We start from the raw sequence: 21,480 nt of genomic DNA on the forward strand, positions 1-21,480 counted from the left end.
AATTTTTTTCCCCAAAAATTGATTTTTTTTTTCAAAAATTGATTTTTTTCCCCCAAAAATCATTTTTTTTCCCAAAAATCCAATTTTTTTTCCCTAAAAATCAATTTTTTCCCCAAAAAATCATTTTTTTCCCCAAAAATCCAATTTTTTTCCCAAAAATCCAATTTTTTTCCCAAAAATCAATTTTTTTCCCAAAAACTGATTTTTTTTCCCCAAAAATTGAAATTTTTCCCCCAAAAATCCAACTTTTTTTCCCCAAAAATCCAATTTTTTCCCCAAAAATCCAATTTTTTTCCCAAAAATCGATTTTTTTCCCAAAAATTCATTTTTTTCCCCCAAAAATCAATTTTTTTTTTCCACAAAACCGATTTTTTTCCCCAAAAATCCAATTTTTTTCCCCAAAATTAATTTTTTTCCCCAAAATTGATTTTTTTCCCCAAAAATTGATTTTTTTCCCCAAAAATCCAATTTTTTTTCCCCAAAAATCCAATTTCTTTTCCCAAAAATCGATTTTTTTAACAAAAACTGATTTTTTTTCCCCAAAAATCCAATTTTTTTTCCCAAAAACTGATTTTTTTACCCCAAAAATTGAAATTTTTCCCCCAAAAATCCAATTTTTTTCCCCAAAAATCCAATTTTTTTCCCAAAATTTGATATTTTTTCCCAAAAATCCTATTTTTTTTCCCAAAAATTGATTTTTTTCCCCAAAAATCCAATTTTTTCCCCAAAAATCAATTTTTTTCCCCAAAAATTGATTTTTTTCCCCAAAAATTAATTTTTTTCCCTAAAAATCCAATTTTTTTCCCCAAAATTGATTTTTTTCCCCAAAAATTGATTTTTTTTTTCAAAAATTGATTTTTTTTCCCCAAAAATTCAATTTTTTTTCCCCAAAAACTGATATTTTCCCCCAAAAATCAATTTTTTTCCCCAAAAACTGATTTTTTTCCCCAAAATTCCAATTTTTTTCCCCAAAAATCCATTTTTTCCCAAAAATTCATTTTTTTCCCCCAAAAATCAATTTTTTTTTTTTCCACAAAACCGATTTTTTTCCCCAAAAATCCAATTTTTCTCCCCAAAATTGATTTTTTTCCCCAAAAATTGATTTTTTTTCCCCAAAAATCAATTTTTTTCCCCAAAAATCATTTTTTTCCCCAAAAATCCAATTTTTTTTCCCCAAAAATCCAATTTTTCCCCAAAAATCCAATTTTTTCCCCCAAAATTGATTTTTTTCCCCAAAAATTGATTTTTTTTTTCAAAAATTGATTTTTTTTCCCCAAAAATCCAATTTTTTTCCCCCAAAAATCCAATTTTTTCCCCAAAAATCCATTTTTTTCCCCAAAAAAATCATTTTTTTCCCAAAAATCCAATTTTTTTCCCCTTTTTTCCCACCAGCTCTTCCCGAAAATCCTCCTCTGGATCATCCCAACCCCGAGGAAATTCCCAGCAGGACCATCCCGACCGCCTGCGTCCGTCCCACCCATCCCCTGCGCAGCTTCGCCAATGCCGTGGATCCCAACGTCCCCTACCCGCCCCTGCTGGCCCAAGGTAACATCCCATAATAGTCCCAACTTAGCCCAAATCAGCCCAAATTTAGCCACAATTTAGCCACAATTTTTCCCATTTTTTTCCCATTTTTTTCCCATTTTTTTCCCATTTTTTTCCCATTTTTTTCCCATTTTTATCCCATTTTTTCCCATTTTTTTCCAAATTTTTTGCCATTTTTTTCCCATTTTTTCCCCAATTATTCCCCAATTTTCCCCCAATTTTTCCCATTTTTTCCCCAATTTTTTCCCATTTTTTCCCATTTTTTTCCTATTTTTTTCCCATTTTTTTCCCAATTTTATCCCATTTTCATCCCATTTTTTCCAATTTTTTTCCCAATTTTTCCCCAATTTTTCCCTAATTTTTCCCCATTTTTTCCCCATTTTTTTCCTATTTTTTCCCATTTTTTCCCCATTTTTTCCCCAATTTTATCCCATTTTTTTCCCATTTTTCCCCATTTTTTTCCCTATTTTTACTCTATTTTTCTTAATTTTTTTCCCATTTATTTCCCCAATTTTTCCCAATTTTTCCCCAATTTTTCCCCATTTTTTCCCCAATTTTTCCCCAATTTTTCCCCATTTTTCCCCAATTTTTCCCCAATTTTTCCCCATTTTTTCCCCATTTTTTCCCCAATTTTTCCCCATTTTTCCCAACCCCGAGGAAATTCCCAGCAGGACCATCCCGACCGCCTGCGTCCGTCCCACCCATCCCCTGCGCAGCTTCGCCAATGCCGTGGATCCCAACGTCCCCTACCCGCCCCTGCTGGCCCAAGGTAACATCCCATAATAGTCCCAACTTAGCCCAAATCAGCCCAAATTTAGCCACAATTTAGCCACAATTTTCCCCATTTTTTTCCCATTTTTTTCCCATTTTTTCCCCAATTTTTCCCCAATTTTTCCCCAATTTTTCCCCAATTTTTCCCCAATTTTTCCCCAATTTTTCCCCAATTTTTCCCTAATTTTTCCCCAATTTTTCCCCAATTTTTTCCCCATTTTTTCCCCAATTTTTCCCCAATTTTCCCCAATTTTCCCCCAATTTTTCCCCATTTTTTCCCCAATTTTCCCCCAATTTTTCCCCAATTTTTCCCCAATTTTTCCCCATTTTTTCCCCATTTTTTCCCCAATTTTTCCCCAATTTTTCCCCAATTTTTCCCCAATTTTTCCCCAATTTTTCCCCAATTTTTCCCCATTTTTTCCCCATTTTTTCCCCAATTTTTCCCCATTTTTCCCCAATTTTTCCCCATTTTTCCCAACCCCGAGGAAATTCCCAGCAGGACCATCCCGACCGCCTGCGTCCGTCCCACCCATCCCCTGCGCAGCTTCGCCAATGCCGTGGATCCCAACGTCCCCTACCCGCCCCTGCTGGCCCAAGGTAACATCCCATAATAGTCCCAACTTAGCCCAAATTAGCCCAAATTTAGCCACAATTTAGCCACAATTTTTCCCATTTTTTTCCCATTTTTATCCCATTTTTCCCCATTTTTATCCCATTTTTTTCCCATTTTTTTCCCATTTTTTTCCCATTTTTTCCCCAATTTTATCCAATTTTTATCCCATTTTTTCCCCAATTTTTCCCCAATTTTTCCCCAATTTTCCCCCAATTTTTCCCCAATTTTTTCCCAATTTTCCCCTAATTTTTCCCCAATTTTTCCCAATTTTTCCCCATTTTTCCCCAATTTTTTCCCAATTTTTCCCCAATTTTATCCCATTTTTTCCCCATTTTTTCCCATTTTTTCCCCCAATTTTTCCCCAATTTTTCCCCAATTTTTCCCCATTTTTTCCCCAATTTTTCCCCATTTTTTCCCCAATTTTTCCCCATTTTTTCCCCATTTTTTCCCCAATTTTTCCCCATTTTTCCCCAATTTTTCCCCAATTTTTCCCCATTTTTTCCCCATTTTTTCCCCAATTTTTCCCCATTTTTCCCAACCCCGAGGAAATTCCCAGCAGGACCATCCCGACCGCCTGCGTCCGTCCCACCCATCCCCTGCGCAGCTTCGCCAATGCCGTGGATCCCAACGTCCCCTACCCGCCCCTGCTGGCCCAAGGTAACATCCCATAATAGTCCCAACTTAGCCCAAATCAGCCCAAATTTAGCCACAATTTAGCACAAATTTTTCCCATTTTTTCCCATTTTTTTCCCATTTTTTTCCCATTTTTTTCCCATTTTTTTCCCATTTTTTTCCCATTTTTTTCCCATTTTTTTCAAATTTTTATCTCATTTTTTCCCCAATTTTTCCCCAATTTTCCCCCATTTTTTCCCCAATTTTTCCCCAATTTTTCCCCAATTTTTCCCCATTTTTTCCCCATTTTTTCCCCAATTTTTCCCCATTTTTTTCCCCAATTTTCCCCCAATTTTTCCCCAATTTTTCCCCAATTTTTCCCCATTTTTTCCCCCAATTTTCCCCCAATTTTTCCCAATTTTTCCTCAATTTTTCCCCATTTTTTCCCCATTTTTTCCCCATTTTTTCCCCAATTTTTCCCCATTTTTCCCAACCCCGAGGAAATTCCCAGCAGGACCATCCCGACCGCCTGCGTCCGTCCCACCCATCCCCTGCGCAGCTTCGCCAATGCCGTGGATCCCAACGTCCCCTACCCGCCCCTGCTGGCCCAAGGTAACATCCCATAATAGTCCCAACTTAGCCCAAATCAGCCCAAATTTAGCCACAATTTAGCCACAATTTTTCCCATTTTTTTCCCATTTTTTCCCATTTTTTTCCCATTTTTTTCCCATTTTTTTCCCATTTTTATCTCATTTTTTTCCAATTTTTTCCCCAATTTTATCCAATTTTTATCCCATTTTTTACCCAATTTTTCCCATTTTTTTCCAAATTTTTTGCCATTTTTCCCCAATTTTTCCCCAATTTTTCCCCAATTTTTCCCCAATTTTTCCCCATTTTTCCCCAATTTTTCCCCATTTTTTCCCATTTTTTCCCCATTTTTTCCCCATTTTTTCCCCAATTTTTCCCCAATTTTTTCCCAATTTTTCCCCAATTTTTCCCCAATTTTTTCCCATTTTTTCCCCATTTTTTCCCCAATTTTTCCCCATTTTTCCCCAATTTTTCCCCATTTTTCCCAACCCCGAGGAAATTCCCAGCAGGACCATCCCGACCGCCTGCGTCCGTCCCACCCATCCCCTGCGCAGCTTCGCCAATGCCGTGGATCCCAACGTCCCCTACCCGCCCCTGCTGGCCCAAGGTAACATCCCATAATAGTCCCAACTTAGCCCAAATCAGCCCAAATTTAGCCACAATTTAGCCACAATTTTCCCCATTTTTTCCCATTTTTTTCCCATTTTTTCCCCAATTTTTTCCCATTTTTATCCCATTTTTTCCCATTTTTTTCCAAATTTTTTGCCATTTTTTTCCAATTTTTTCCCCAATTTTTCCCCATTTTTTCCCCATTTTTTCCCATTTTTTCCCCATTTTTTCCCAATTTTTTCCCAATTTTTCCCCATTTTTTCCCCATTTTTTCCCCAATTTTTCCCCATTTTTTCCCCATTTTTTCCCCAATTTTTCCCCATTTTATCCCATTTTTGTCCCATTTTTATCCCATTTTTCCCCAATTTTTCCCCAATTTTTCCCCAATTTTCCCCAATTTTTCCCCCATTTTTTCCCCATTTTTCCCCAATTTTTCCCCAATTTTTCCCCAATTTTTCCCAATTTTTCCCCAATTTTCCCCATTTTTTCCCCAATTTTTCCCCATTTTTTCCCCATTTTTTCCCCAATTTTCCCCCAATTTTTCCCCAATTTTTCCACATTTTTCCCCATTTTTTCCCCAATTTTTCCCCATTTTTTCCCCAATTTTTCCTCAATTTTCCCCCAATTTTTCCCCAATTTTTCCCCAATTTTCCCCCAATTTTTCCCCAATTTTTCCCCAATTTTTCCCCAATTTTTCCCCAATTTTTCCCCAATTTTTTCCCATTTTTTTCCCCATTTTTTCCCTATTTTTACTCAATTTTTCCCAATTTTTTTCCCATTTATTTCCCATTTTTTCCCAATTTTTCCCCAATTTCTCCCCAATTTTTCCCCAATTTTTCCCCAATTTTATCCCATTTTTCCCCAATTTTTCCCCAATTTTACCCCAATTTTCCCCCAATTTTTCCCCATTTTTTCCCCAATTTTTCCCCAATTTTTCCCCAATTTTTCCCCAATTTTTCCCCATTTTTCCCCCATTTTTTCCCCAATTTTTCCCCAATTTTACCCCAATTTTCCCCCAATTTTTCCCCATTTTTTCCCCAATTTTTCCCCAATTTTCCCCCAATTTTTCCCCATTTTTCCCATTTTTTTCCCCATTTTTCCCCAATTTTTCCTCAATTTTTCCCCAATTTTTCCCCAATTTTTCCCCATTTTCCCCCAATTTTTTCCCATTTTTTCCCCCATTTTTTCCCCAATTTTTTCCCATTTTTTCCCCAATTTTTCCCCAATTTTTCCCCAATTTTCCCCATTTTTTCCCCATTTTTTCCCCATTTTTTCCCATTTTTTCCCCAATTTTTTTCCCATTTTTTCCCCAATTTTATCCCCATTTTTATCCCATTTTTATCCTATTTTTTCCCATATTTTTTTCAATTTTTCCCCATTTTTCCTGGATTTTTTCCAATTTTTTCTCAATTTTTCCCCATTTTTTCCCCATTTTTCCCCATTTTTCCCAATCCCATGGATCCCAACGTTCCCTACCCACCCCTGCTGGCCCAAGGTAACATCCCATAATAGTTCCAAAATTATCCCAAATTTTTCTCCATTTTTTCCCATTTTTTTCCAATTTTTCCCCAATTTTTTCCCATTTTTTTTCTCCCAATTTTTTCCTATTTTTCTCCCTATTTTTCCCCATTTTCTTCCCAATTTTCCCCCATTTTCTTGACGCCTTTTCCCACCTTTTCCTGACTTTTTCCCACCTTTTTCCATTTTTCCCGCCATTTCCCATTTTTTCCCGCCTTTCCCTGCTCTTTTCTCTCCTTTTCCTGTTTTTTTCCCGCCATTTCCCATTTTTTCCCGCCATTTCTGGCTGTTTTCCCACCATTTTGATTTTCCCCGTCTTTTCCCATTTTCCCCTTGCCTTTTCCTGACCTTTTCCCATTTTTTCCCACCTTTTCCCATTTCTTCCCGCCTTTCCTGACCTTTTCCCGCTTTTTCCTGGTCTTTTCCCGCCTTCTCCCATTTTTCCCGCCATTTCCCATTTTCCCTCCATTTCCCATTTTTCCCGCCATTCCCCATTTCCCCGCCATTCCCCATTTTCCCTCCATTCCCCATTTTCCCGCCATTTCCCATTTTTCCCGCCATTTCCCATTTTTTCCCGCCATTTCCCATTTTCCCGCCATTTCCCATTTTTTCCCGCCATTTCCCATTTTTTCCCGCCATTTCCCATTTTTCCCGCCCTTTCCCACTTTTCCCGCCCGTTCTGAGCGTTTCCCTCCATTTCCCATTTTCCCTCCATTTCCCATTTTTCCCGCCATTTCCCATTTTTTCCCGCCATTTCCCATTTTTTCCCGCCATTTCCCATTTTTCCCGCCCTTTCTGAGCGTTTCCCTCCATTTCCCATTTTTCCCTCCATTTCCCATTTTTCCCGCCATTTCCCATTTTTTCCCGCCATTTCCCATTTTTTCCCGCCATTCCCCATTTCTCCCGCCATTTGCCATTTTCCCGCCATTTCCCATTTTCCCTCCATTTCCCATTTTCCCCACCATTTCCCATTTTTTCCCGCCATTTCCCATTTTCCCGCCATTTCCCATTTTCCCGCCATTTCCCATTTTTCCCGCCATTTCCCATTTTTTCCCGCCATTTCCCACTTTTCCCGCCCTTTCTGAGCGTTTCCCGCCATTTCCCATTTTTTCCCGCCATTTCCCATTTTTCCCGCCATTTCCCATTTTTTCCCGCCATTTCCCATTTTTTCCCGCCATTTCCCATTTTTCCCGCCATTTCCCATTTTTCCCGCCCTTTCTGAGCGTTTCCCGCCATTTCCCATTTTTTCCCGCCGTTTCCCACTTTTCCCGCCCTTTCTGAGCGTTTCCCGCCTCCGCAGCCCCCCTGAAGACGGCGTCGCTGGGCTTCCCGGGCAAAGCTCGCTCGCCGCTGCTGCCGGTGTCGGTTCCCACGGCGCCGGAATGCGCCGAGGACGCCCCGGAGCCGCGGAGCGAGGCCGGAAACGTGAGCGGGAACGGGGCAGGGGAAAGGGGGGAGGGAAATGGGGGAAAATTGGGGGAAATTGGGAAAAAATTGGGGAAAAAATGGGGGGAAAAATGGGGGAAAAATGGGGAAAATTGGGGAAAAATTGGGATGAAAATGGGGGAAAAATTGGGGAAAAATTGGGGGAAAATTGGGGAAAATTGGGGGAAAATTGGGATGAAAAATTGGGGAAAAATGGGGGAAAATCAGGAAAAAATGGGGGAAAAATTGGGGAAAAATTGGGGGAAAATGGGGGAAAAATGGGGGAAAAATTGGGAAAAAATTGGGAAAAATGGGGGAAAAATTGAATTAAAATTGGGATGAAAATGGGGGAAATCGGGGGAAAAATGGGGAAAAATTAGGAAAAAAATGGGATAAAAATTGGGGGAAAATTGGAATAAAAATGGGAAAAAATGGGAAAAAAATGGGGAAAAATGGGGGAAAATTGGGAATAAAATGGGGGAAAAATTGGGGGAAAAATGGGGAAAATTGGATTGAAAATGGGAAAAAATTGGGGAAAAATTGGGATAAAAATGGGAAAAAATGCAAAAAAATTGGGATAAAAATGGGGAAAAAATGGGAAAAAATTGGGATAAAAATGGGAAAAAATGGGAAAAATTGGGATAAAAATGGGAAAAAATAGAAAAAAATTGGGATAAAAATGGGGAAAAAATGGGAAAAAATTGGGATAAAAATGGGAAAAAATGGGAAAAAATTGGGATAAAAATGGGGAAAAAATGGGAAAAAATTGGGATAAAAATGGGGAAAAAATGCAAAAAAATTGGGATAAAAATGGGGAAAAAATAGAAAAAAATTGGGATAAAAATGGGAAAAAAATAGAAAAAAATTGGGACAAAAATGGGGAAAAAATGGGAAAAAATTGGGATAAAAATGGGGAAAAAATGCAAAAAAATTGGGATAAAAATGGGAAAAAATGCAAAAAAATTGGGATAAAAATGGGGAAAAAATGGGAAAAAATTGGGATAAAAATGGGGAAAAAATAGAATAAAATTGGGATAAAAATGGGGAAAAATGCAAAAAAATTGGGATAAAAATGGGAAAAAAATGCAAAAAAAATGGGATAAAAATGGGGAAAAATGGGGAAAAATTGGGAAAAAATTTGGGATAAAAATGGGAAAAAATGGGAAAAAATTGGGATAAAAATGGGGAAAAAATGCAAAAAAATTGGGGAAAAAATGGGGAAAAATGGGAAAAAATGGGGAAAAAATGGGGAAAAAATGGGGAAAAATTGGGGAAAAGTTGGAATAAAATTGGGGAAAATTGGAATAAAATTGGGGAAAAATTGGGATAAAAATTGGAATAAAAATGGGGAAAATTGGGATAAAAATTGGGGGAAAAATGGGGAAAAATTTGGATAAAAATGGGAAAAAAATGCAAAAAAATTGGGATAAAAATGGGGAAAAAATGGGAAAAAATTGGGATAAAAATGGGGAAAAAATAGAAAAAAATTGGGATAAAAATGGGGAAAAAATGGGAAAAAATTGGGATAAAAATGGGGAAAAAATGGGAAAAAATTGGGATAAAAATGGGGAAAAATGGGGAAAAATTGGGAAAAAATTTGGGATAAAAATGGGGAAAAATGGGATAAAAATGGGGAAAAATTGGGATAAAAATTGGAATAAAAATGGGGAAAAATTGAAATAAAAATGGGAAAAAATTGGGATATAATTGGGGGAAAAATTGGGATGAAATGGGGAAAAATGTGGAAAAATTGGGATGAAAATGGGGAAAAATTGGGGAAAAATTGGGGAAAAATTGGGAAAAATTGGGGAAAAATTGGAATAAAAATGGGGAAAAATTGGAATATAATTGGGAAAAATTTGGGAAAAAATGGGGAAAAATTGGGATAAAAATGGGAAAAAATTGGGGAAAAATTGGGAAAAAATGGGGGAAAATTGGGGAAAAATTGGAATAAAATTGGGGAAAATTGGGATAACAATTGGGGGAAAAATGGGGAACAATTGGGATAAAAATGGGAAAAAAATGCAAAAAAATTGGGATAAAAATGGGAAAAAATGGGAAAAAATTGGGATAAAAATCCAAATAAAACGGGGAAAAATTTGGGCAAAGTGGGAATTGTCAGGGATTGGAAATTTCCCGGGAATTCCCAACATTCCAGGTTTTTTTTGGGATCCCCCAGGTTTACGAACAGGACGAGCTGAGCGAGCAAATGGCGAGTTTGGAAGGGCTGATGAAACAACTCAACGCCATCACTGGATCCGCCTTTTAATTCCCAAAAAAATCCCTCGGAATTCCCAAAATTCCAAAAATTCCCGAGGTTTTGGGGTCGGGAAATCTGAATGGGAAAAAAAAAATGGTGGAATTTGGGGGTTTTTTGGGGATTTAGAGGGGAAATTGGGGTTTTTTTGGGGTTTTTTGGGGGGAAAATGGGAATTTTTGGGGTTTTTTTGGGGGTTTTTGGAGGGGGAATTTGGGAAAAATGGGAAGAAGTTTCATGGGAAAATGGGGAAAAATCCTGGAAAAATGGGAAAAAAAATCCTGGAAAAATGGGAAAAAATTCAGAAAAAATCCTGGAAAAATGGGAAAAAAATCCTGGAAAAATTCCTGGAAAAATGGGAAAAAAATCCTGGAAAAATGGGAAAAAAATCCTGGAAAAATGGGAAAAAATTCAGAAAAAATCCTGGAAAAATGGGAAAAAAATCCTGGAAAAATTCCTGGAAAAATGGGAAAAAAATCCTGGAAAAATGGGGAAAAAATCCGGGAAAAATTCATGGAAAAATGGGAAAAAATTCAGAAAAAATCCTGGAAAAATGGGAAAAAAATCCTGGAAAAATGGGAAAAAATTCAGAAAAAATGGGGAAAAATCCGGGAAAAAATCCTGGAAAAATGGGAAAAAATTCAGAAAAAATCCTGGAAAAATGGGAAAAAAATCCTGGAAAATGGGGAAAAAAATCCTGAAAAAAATCCTGGAAAAATGGGAAAAAAATTCTGGGAAAAATCAGAAAAGAATCCTGGAAAAATGGGAAAAAATTCAGAAAAAATCCTGGAAAAATGGGAAGAAATTTCATGGAAAAATGGGGAAAAAATCCTGGAAAAAATCCTGGAAAAATGGGAAAAAATCCTGAAAAAATGGGAAAAAATTCAGAAAAAATCCTGGAAAAATGGGAAAAAATTCTGGGAAAAAAGGGAAAATTATCCTGGAAAAATGGGAAAAAAATCCTGGAAAAATTCCTGGAAAAATGGGAAAAAATCCTGGAAAAATGGGAAAAAAACCCTGGAAAAATGGGAAGAAATTTCATGGAAAAATGGGAAAAAATTCAGAAAAAATCCTGGAAAAATAAGAAAAAAAATCCTGGAAAAATGGGAAAAAATTCTGGAAAAATTCCTGGAAAAGTGGGAAAATTCTTGGTAAAAATTCTGGGAAAAATGGGAAAAAAATCCTGGGAAAATGGGGAAAAATTCAGAAAAAATCCTGGAAAAATGGGAAGAAATTTCATGGAAAAATGGGGAAAAAATCCTGGAAAAAATCCTGGAAAAATGGGAAAAAATCCTGAAAAAATGGGAAAAAATTCAGAAAAAATCCTGGAAAAATGGGAAAAAATTCTGGGAAAAAAGGGAAAATTATCCTGGAAAAATGGGAAAAAAATCCTGGAAAAATTCCTGGAAAAATGGGAAAAAAAATCCTGGAAAAATGGGAAAAAATTCGGAAAAAATGGGAAAAAATTCAGAAAAAATCCTGGAAAAATGGGAAGAAATTACATGGAAAAATGGGGAAAAAATCCTGGAAAAAATCCTGGAAAAATGGGAAAAAATTTCTGGAAAAATGGGAAAAATTCAGAAAAAATCCTGGAAAAATGGAAGAAATTTCATGGAAAAATGGGAAAAAATCCTGGAAAAATGGGAAAAAATTCAGAAAAAATCCTGGAAAAATGGGAAGAAGATTCATGGAAAAATGGGAAAAAATCCTGGAAAAATGGGAAAAAATCCTGGAAAAATGGGAAAAAAATCCTGGAAAAATGGGAAAAAAATTCTGGGAAAAATGGGAAAATGATCCTGGAAAAATGGGAAAAAAATCAGAAAAAATCCTGGAAAAATGGGAAAAAAATGCTGGAAAAATGAGAAAAAAATCCTGGAAAAAAGAAGAAATTTCATGGGAAAATTGGAAAAAATCCTGGAAAAATGGGAAAAAATTCTGGGAAAATGGGAAAAAAATTCTGTAAGAAATCCAGGAAAAATGAGAAAAAATTCAGAAAAAATCCTGGAAAAATGGGAAAAAAATCCTGGAAAAAATCCTGGAAAAATGGGAAAATTCTTGGTAAAAATTCTGGGGAAAATGGGAAAAAAATCCTGGAAAAATGGGAAAAATTCTGGGAAAAATATGGAAGAAATTTCATGGAAAAATGGGAAAAAATCCTGGAAAAATGGGAAAAAAATCCTGGTAAAATTCCAGAAAAAATGGGAAAAAATCCTGGAAAAATGGGGGAAAAATCCTGGAAAAATGGGAAGAAATTTCATGGAAAAATGGGGAAAAAATCCGGGAAAAATGGGAAAAAATCCTGGAAAAATGGGAAAAAATTCAGAAAAAATCCTGGAAAAATGGGGAAAAAATCCTGGAAAATGGGGGGAAAATCCTGGAAAAATGGGAAGAAATTTCAGGGAAAAATGGGAAAATATTCTGGAAAAATGGGGAAAAAAAATCCCCAAAAAATTGGAAAAATTCCTCCAAAAAAAGAAAAAAAATCCAGGAAAAAAAAAGGAGGAAAATTCCAGGAAAAATGGGGAAAAAATATGAAAAAAAATGGGAAAAATTCCACAAAAAAAGGGAAAAAATTCCAGGAAAAAAAATAATAAAAAGGGAAAAAATCTAGGGAAAAAAGGGGAAAATTCCAGGAAAAATGGGGAAAAAATTCCCAAAAAAATGGGAATAAAATCAAAAAAAAATGGGAAAAAATTCCCCAAAAAAATGGAAAAAATCCAGGGAAAAAAAGAGAAAAATTCCGGGAAAAATGGGGAAAAAAAATCCCCAAAAAATGGGAAAAATTCCAGGAAAAATGGGAAAAATTCCCTAAAAATGGAAAAAATCCAGAAAATAAAATCCCAAAAAAATGAAAAAAATTCCCTAAAAAAATGGGAAAAATTCCCAAAAAAAGGGAAAAAATTCCACGAAAAAAAAGAGAAAAATTCCAGGAAAAATGGGAAAAAATCCCCAAAAAAAGGGAAAAAAATTTTAAAAAAAATGGGAAAAATTCCCTAAAAATGGGAAAAAATCCAGAAAATAAAATCCCAAAAAAATGAAAAAAAATCCCCCCAAAAATGGGAAAAATTCCAGGAAAAAAAAGAGGAAAATTCCAGGAAAAATGGGGAAAAAAATTCCCCAAAAAATGGGAAAAAAATCCAAAAAAAGGGAAAAATTCCCAAAAAAAGGGAAAAAATTCCAGGAAAAAACAGGAGAAAAAGGGAAAAAAATCCAAGAAAAAAAGAGGAAAATTCCAGGAAAAATGGGGAAAAAATTCCAAAAAAAAGGGGAAAAAATGAGAAAAAAATGGGAAAAATTCCCCCCAAAAAAGGGAAAAAAATCTGGGAAAAAAAGAGGAAAATTCCAGGAAAAATGGGGAAAGAAATCCCCCAAAAATGGGAAAAAAATGGGAAAAAAATGGGAAAAATTCCCCCAAAAAAGGGAAAAAATTCCCCAAAAAATGGGAAAAAATTCCAGGAAAAAAAGGATAAAAAGGGAAAAAAATTCAGGAAAAAAAGAGGAAAATTCCAGGAAAAATGGGGAAAAAAAATCCCCAAAAAATGGGAAAAAATGGGAAAAAAATGGGAAAAAATTACTAAAAAAATGGGGAAAAAATCCCCCCAAAAATGGGAAAAAAATTAAAAAAAAAAAAGGGAAAAACTCCCTAAAAATGGGAAAAAATCCAAAAAATAAAATCCCCAAAAAATAAAAAAAAATTCCCTAAAAAATGGGAAAAAAATCCCAAAAAAAAGGAAAAAAATCCAGGAAAAAAAGGATAAAAAGGGAAAAAAATCCAGGAAAAAAATGAGGAAAATTCCAGGAAAAATGGGGAAAAATTGGGGAAAAAATGGGAAAAAAATGGGAAAAATTCCCCAAAATAAGGGAAAAAATTCCAGGAAAAAAAGGATATAAAAGGAAAAAAATCCAGGAAAAAAAAGAGGAAAATTCCAGGAAAAATGGGGAAAAAATTCCAAAAAAAATGGGGAAAAAATCCCCCAAAAATTGGAAAAAAATTCCCAAAAAAATGGGAAAAATTCCCAAAAAAAGGGAAAAAAATCCAGGAAAAAAAAGAGGAAAATTCCAGGAAAAATGGGGAAAAAAATTCCAAAAAAATGGGAAAAAATTTAAAAAAAAATGGGAAAAATTCCCTAAAAATGGGAAAAAATCCAGAAAATAAAATCCCCAAAAAATGAAAAAAAATTCCAAAAAAAAAGGGAAAAAGTCCCAAAAAAAAAGAAAAAATTCCAGGAAAAAAAGGATAAAAAGGGAAAGAAAAACAGGAAAAAAAAGAGGAAAATTCCAGGAAAAATGGGGAAAAAAAATCCCCAAAAAATGGGAAAAATTCCAGGAAAAATGGGAAAAAAATCCCCAAAAAATGGGAAAAAATGAGAAAAAAATGGGAAAAAAATGGGGAAAAAATGGGAAAAATTAGCCCAAAAAAGGGAAAAAAATCCAGGAAAAAAAAGAATAAAAAGAGAAAAAAATCCAGGAAAAAAAAAAGGAAAATTCCAGGAAAAATGGGAAAAAATCCCCAAAAAATGGGAAAAAAATTTTACAAAAAAAGGGAAAAATTCCCCCAAAAATGGGAAAAAAATGGGGAAAAAATGGGAAAAAAATGGGGAAAAAATGGGGAAAAAATGGGAAAAAAATGGGAAAAAAATGGGGAAAAAATGGGGAAAAAATGGGAAAAATTCCCCAAAAAAAAGGGAAAAAATTCCAGGAAAAAAAAGAGGAAAATTCCAGGAAAAATGGGGAAAAAAATTCCAAAAAAATGGGAAAAAATTTAAAAAAAAATGGGAAAAATTCCCTAAAAATGGGAAAAAATCCAGAAAATAAAATCCCCAAAAAATGAAAAAAAATTCCAAAAAAAAAGGGAAAAAGTCCCAAAAAAAAAGAAAAAATTCCAGGAAAAAAAAGGATAAAAAGGGAAAGAAAAACAGGAAAAAAAAGAGGAAAATTCCAGGAAAAATGGGGAAAAAAAATCCCCAAAAAATGGGAAAAAAATGGGAAAAAAATGGGAAAAATTCCCCCAAAAAAGGGAAAAAATTCCCCAAAAAATGGGAAAAAATTCCAGGAAAAAAAGGATAAAAAGGGAAAAAAATTCAGGAAAAAAAAGAGGAAAATTCCAGGAAAAATGGGAAAAAAATTCCAAAAAAATGGGAAAAATTCCCCTAAAAAATGGGAAAAAAATCCAAAAAAAGGGAAAAATTTCCCCTAAAAAAGGGGAAAAAATCCAGGAAAAAAAAGGAAAAAATATGAAAAAAAATGGGAAAAAAATCCCCAAAAAAGGGAAAAAATTCAGGAAAAAAAGAGGAAAATTCCAGGAAAAATGGGGAAAAAAATCCCCAAAAAATGGGGAAAAATTCCCCAAAAAAAGGGAAAAAATTCCAGGAAAAAAAAAGAGGAAATTCCAGGAAAAATGGGAAAAAATTCAAAAAAAATGGGGAAAAAAATCCCCCAAAAAATGGGGAAAAAAATCCCCAAAAAATTGGAAAAAAATCCCCCCAAAAATGGGAAAAAAAATTAAAAAAAAAATGGGAAAAATTCCCTAAAAATGAAAAAAAATCCAGAAAATAAAATCCAAAAAAAATGAAAAAAATTCCCTAAAAAATGGGAAAAATTCCAGGAAATAAAATCCCCAAAAAATGGGAAAAAAAATGGGAAAAAAATGGGAAAAAAAAAGGGAAAAATTCCCCCCAAAAAGGGAAAAAAATCCAGGAAAAAAAGAGGAAAATTCCAGGAAAAATGGGGAAAAAAATTCCCCAAAAATGGGAAAAATTCCAGGAAAAAATGGGAAAAAATTCAAAAAAAATGGGAAAAAAATGGGAAGAAAATGGGAAAAATTCCCTAAAAATGGGAAAAAATCCAGAAAATAAAATCCCCCCCAAAAATGAAAAAAATCCCCCAAAAATGGGAAAAAATCCAGGAAAAAAAAGAGGAAAATTCCAGGAAAAATGGGGAAAAAATCCCCCAAAAAATGGGAAAAAAATTTTTTAAAAAAATGGGAAAAATTCCCCAAAAAAAGGGGAAAAAAACCAGGAAAAAAGGGGAAAAAATATGAAAAAAAATGGGAAAAAAATCCCAAAAAAAGGGAAAAAATTCCAGGAAAAAAAAGGGGAAAATTCCAGGAAAAATGGGGAATAAATGGGAAAAAAATGGGAAAAAAATGGGAAAAATTCCCTAAAAATGGGAAAAAATCCAGAAAATGAAATCCCCCAAAAATGAAAAAAATTCCCTAAAAAATGGGGAAAAATCCCCCCAAAAAAAGAAAAAATTCCAGGAAAAAACAGGATAAAAAGGGAAAAAAATCCGGGAAAAAAAGAGCAAAATTCCAGGAAAAATGGGGAAAAAAATCCCAAAAAAATGGGAAAAAAATGGGAAAAAAATGGGAAAAATTCCCCCAAAAAAGGAAAAAAATTCCAGGAAAAAAAAAGAGGAAAATTCCAGGAAAAATGGGGAAAAAAAATCCCCAAAAAATGGGACAAAATGAGAAAAAAATGGGGAAAAAATGGGAAAAATTCCCAAAAAAAAGGGAAAAAATTCCAGGAAAAAAAGGATAAAAAGGGGAAAAAAATCCAGGAAAAAAAAGAGGAAAATTCCCCAAAAAATGGGGAAAAAATGGGAAAAAAATGGGAAAAATTCCCAAAAAAAGGGAAAAAATTCCAGGAAAAAAAAGAATAAAAAGGGAAAAAAATCCAGGAAAAAAAAGAGGAAAATTCCAGGAAAAATGGGAAAAAAATTTTAAAAAAAATGGGAAAAATTCCCTAAAAATAGGAAAAAATCCAAAAAATAAAATCCCCAAAAAATAAAAAAAATTCCCTAAAAAAATGGGAAAAAAATCCCAAAAAAAAGGGAAAAAATTCCAGGAAAAAAAGGATAAAAAGGGAAAAAAATCCAGGAAAAAAATGAGGAAAATTCCCCAAAAAATGGGAAAAAATGGGGAAAAATTCCCCAAAAAAAGGGAAAAAATTCCAGGAAAAAAAAAGAGGAAATTCCAGGAAAAATGGGAAAAAATTCAAAAAAAATGGGGAAAAAATCCGAAAAAATGGGGAAAAAATCCCCAAAAAATTGGAAAAAAATCCCCCCAAAAATGGGAAAAAAAATTAAAAAAAAAATGGGAAAAATTCCCTAAAAATGGGAAAAAATCCATAAAATAAAATCCCCAAAAAATGGGGAAAAATTCCCAAAAAAAAAGAAAAAAATTCCAGGAAAAAATTCCCAAATTTTCCCAACAATTCCAGGATTTTCCCTTTAAAAATTCCCAATTTTTTCCTCCAATTTCCAACCAAAAAAAAAACCCCAAAAATTTCGGGATTAGAAAAAAAAGGGAGGGGGTGGGAGGGGCTCATTTGCATAATTTATGGTAATTTATTCATTAGATGCAGCGAATTTTCCCGGGAAAAATGTAGAAAAAAAAATTCCCGGGAAATTTTTGAATTTTTAATTAAATTTTTAATTTAATTTTAGATTTTTTTAGATTGGGGGGAGGGGGAGGGGAAAAAAATTCCCGGGAAAAATTCAATCAGATTCAAATTTTTAATTTGAATTAAAATTAAATCAAAATTTAAAAATTTTTAATAAAAAAATTCTGCAAAATTTGGGATTAAAAATGGAAAATTTTAATTTTTAAGAATTCTGATTTTTTTGGTTATTTTGGATTTAAAAATTAAAAGAATTTCAAATTTTTTAATTAAAAAAAAAATATAAAAAAATTCCCGATTTTTTGATATAAAAATGATAAAAATTCCTGAATTTTTTTGGATTAAAAATGGAAAAAATTTAAATTTATTTTAATTAAAAATTTTAAAGTTTTCCAAATTCTATTGAATTATAAATTTTAAAAAAATTTCCCAAATTTTTTGATATAAAAATGATAAAAATTCCTGAATTTTTTTGGATTAAAAATGGAAAAAAATCCCAAATTTTTTTAATTAAATTTTTTTAAAAAATTCCCAAAATTTTACAAAAATTCCCAAATTATTTAAATTAAAAAAGTTTAAAAATTTCTGAATTTTTTTTGATTAAAAATTTAAAAAATTCCGAATTTTTTTGGATTAAAAATGGAAAAAAATCCAATTTTTTTTATAATTAAAAATTTAAAAAAATTCCCAAATTTTTAAAATTAAAAAATTTAAAAAATTCCCAATTTTCTTTGGAATAAAAATTTTTAAAAATTCCCCAAAATTTGGGATTAAAAATCTTAAAAAATCCGAATTTTTTTGGATAAAAAAATGAAAAAAATTTAAATTTATTTTAATTAAAAATTTTAAAGTTTTCCAAATTTTATTGAATTAAAAATTATAAAAAAAAATCCCAAATTTTTTAATATAAAAATGATAAAAATTCCTGAATTTTTTTGGATTAAAAATGGAAAAAATTCCCGAATTTTTTTAATTAAATTTTTTTGAAAAAATTCCCAAAATTTAAAAAAAATTCCCAAATTATTTAAATTAAAAATAATTTTAAAAATTATTTAATTTTTTTTGATTAAAAATTTAAAAAAATCTGAATTTTTTTTGGATTAAAAATGGAAAAAAATCCCATTTTTTTTTAAATTAAAATTTTTTAGAAATTGAAAAAAATTTTAAAAATTCCCAAATTTATTTAATTTCAAAATTTTTTAAAAATTCCCAAAAATTTGGGATTAAAAATATAAAAATTCCCAAATTTTTTTGAATTAAAAATTTAAAGATTCCCGAATTTTTTTGGATTAAAAGTAAAAAAAAATTAAATTTTTTTAATAAAAATTTAAAAATTTTCCCCAATATTTGATTTAATTAAAATTTTACTGAATTAAAAATAAAAAATTCAAGAAGTTCCCGATTTTTTTGGATTAAAAATGAAAAGAATTCAAATTTTATTTAATTAAAAAGATTTTAAAATTCCCAAATAATTGGGATTAAAAATCTTAAAAAATCCGATTTTTTTAAAATTAAAAATGAAAAAAAAAATTCCAAATTTTTTTAATAAAATTTTTTAAAAATTAGATTTTAAAAAATTAAATTTTTAAAATTAAATTTTAAAATTAAAATAAATTAAATTAATTAAATTTAATTTTTTAAACTTAAAATTCCCAACATTTTACAAAAATCCCCAAATTCTTTAAATTAAAAAAGTTTAAAAATTCTGAATTTTTTTTGATTAAAAATTTTAAAAATTCCGAATTTTTTTGGATTAAAAATGAAAAAAAAATCCCAAATTTTTTTTAATAAAATTTTTTAAAAATTAGATGTTAAAAAATTAAATTTTTAGAATTAAATTTTTAAATTAAATTAATTAAATTTAATTTTTTAAACCTAAAATTCTCAAAATTTTACAAAAATTCCCAAATTATTTAAATTAAAAAGGTTTAAAAATTCTGAATTTTTTTTGATTAAAAATTTTAAAAATTCCGAATTTTTTTGGATTAAAAATGAAAAAAAAATCCCGAATTTTTTTAATAAAATTTTTTAAAAATTAGATTTTAAAAAACTAAATTTTTAAAATTAATTTTTAAAATTAAAGTAAATTAAATTAATTAAATTTAATTTTTTAAACCTCAAATTCTCAAAATTTAAAAAAAAAATCCCAAATTATTTAAATTAAAAAAGTTTAAAAATTCTGAATTTTTTTTGATTAAATATTTTAAAAATTCCGAATTTTTTTGGATTAAAAATGAAAAAAAAATCCCGAATTTTTTTTAATAAAATTTTTTAAAAATTAGATTTTAAAAAATTAAATTTTTAAAATTAAATTTTTAAATTAAATTAATTAAATTTAATTTTTTAAACCTAAAATTCTCAAAATTTTACAAAAATTCCTGAATTCTTTTAAATTAAAAAAATTTAAAAATTCTGAATTTTTTTGGATTAAAAATGAAAAAAATCCCATTTTTTTTAAATTAAAAATTTTATTAAAATTCCCAAAATTTAAGAAAATTCCCGAATTCTTTTAAATTAAAAATTAAAAAATTAAATTCCCAATTTTTTTTAGAATAAAACTTTTTAAAATTTCTCAAAAATTTGGGATTAATTTTTAATTACTTTTAATAAAAACATTTATCCAAAAAAAATTCTCAATTTTTTAGCAATTAAAAAATTTTAAAAACCCCAAATTTTTAATTTAATCAATTTAATTTTGAATTAATTTTAATCATAAAAATTTTTAAAATATCCCAAAAAAATCCCAATTTTTTTATGGATTAAAATTTTTTTTGGATTAAAAAAAATTTTAAAATTCCCAAATTTTTTTCCATAAAAAATTAAAATTATTCCGAATTTCTTTTAATTAAAAAATCTTAAAAAAATCCCAAATTTTTAATTTAAATTAATTTAATTTCGAATTAATTTTAATAAAGATAATTACAAAACTATCAGAGAAAATCCCGATTTTTTTATAAATTTAAAATAATTTAAAAATCCTCAAATTTTGAATTTATTTCCTTTAAATTTTGAATTAATTTTAATTAAAAAATGACAAAATTTTTCCATAAAATTCTCAATTTTTTTTAATCAATTAAAAAAATGTTAAAAAATCCCAAATTTTTCATTTGATTTAATTTAATTTCCAATTAATTTTAATTTAAAAAAAAATACAAAAATATGAAAAAAAAAATCCTATTTTTTTTTAATTAAAAATTATAAAAAAATCTTAAATTAATTAAAAAAAAATATTAATTAAAAAAATTTTGGAATTTTCCAATTAAAACAAAAAATTCCTTAAAAAAAAAAAAAATCCCAAAAAATTTTCCCGGGAATTTTTCAAATTTGGGGAATTTTTGGGGTAGAAAAAATAAAAATTTTTTTAGGAATTTTTTTGGGATAAAATAAAAAAAAAATCAAAATAAAAATAAAAAAATAAAAAAAAAAGATTTTGATAGAAAAAAGAAAAATTCTGGAATTTTTTGTGATTTAATTAATTGGGTGGTTAATTAGGGGATTAATTGATTAATTCGGGGGTTTTTTTTATAGATTTAATTTTAATTTTGGAGTTTTAATTAAGTTTAATTCGCATTTAATTAATTTAATTGATTTAATTCCATTTATTTTCTTCAATTATTTGAATTTAATTTCGTTTATTCGGTTCATTTCATTAATTTTGTTAATTATTGAATTTAATTCAGTTCATTTTGTAAATTTAGTTTCATTTTTTAATTTAATTAATTTAATTTAATTCATTTAACTTCATTATTTGAATTTAATTTCATTTATTTGTTTAATTTAATTAATTTAATTACTTAATTTAGTTCATTTTGTAAACTTACTTTAATTATTTAATTTAATTTATTTAATTTAATTGATTTAATTGATTTAATTTAATTGATTTAATTGATTTAATTGATTTTGTTTTGTTAATTTAATTAATTTTTTTAACTATTTAATTTCATTTAATTAACTTTGTAAATGACTTAATTTTATTAACTTAGATACTTTTGTTAATTATTTAATTTAATTTATTTTTTTAAATTTAATTCTTCTCATTAATTTTGTAAATCATTTAATTTAATTTAGTTTATTTTTGTTAATTTAATTAATTTGTTAATTAATTTAATTAAGTTTTGATAATTTAATTTCGTTTATTTTGT

The 21,480-nt window shown here is 30.4% G+C and overlaps 1 protein-coding gene across 1 annotated transcript in view; it reads left to right on the forward strand.

Moving 5' to 3' along the window:
• Positions 1 to 10,781, forward strand: part of DCC (DCC netrin 1 receptor) — a 58,499-nt gene extending 47,718 nt beyond the window's left edge. Inside the window, exons 11-13 of the mRNA XM_086867433.1 lie at positions 1,393 to 1,545; positions 7,557 to 7,681; positions 9,861 to 10,781. Coding sequence (XP_086723559.1) covers positions 1,393 to 1,545; positions 7,557 to 7,681; positions 9,861 to 9,950 — 368 coding nt within the window. The 3' untranslated portion in view covers positions 9,951 to 10,781. The remainder of the gene's footprint in view (positions 1 to 1,392; positions 1,546 to 7,556; positions 7,682 to 9,860) is intronic.
• Positions 10,782 to 21,480: the final 10,699 nt, after the last annotated feature.

This window comes from Cyanistes caeruleus, chromosome Z (genome assembly GCF_971803275.1).
Source record: "Cyanistes caeruleus chromosome Z, bCyaCae1.hap1.1, whole genome shotgun sequence".
Lineage (NCBI taxonomy): Eukaryota > Metazoa > Chordata > Aves > Passeriformes > Paridae > Cyanistes > Cyanistes caeruleus.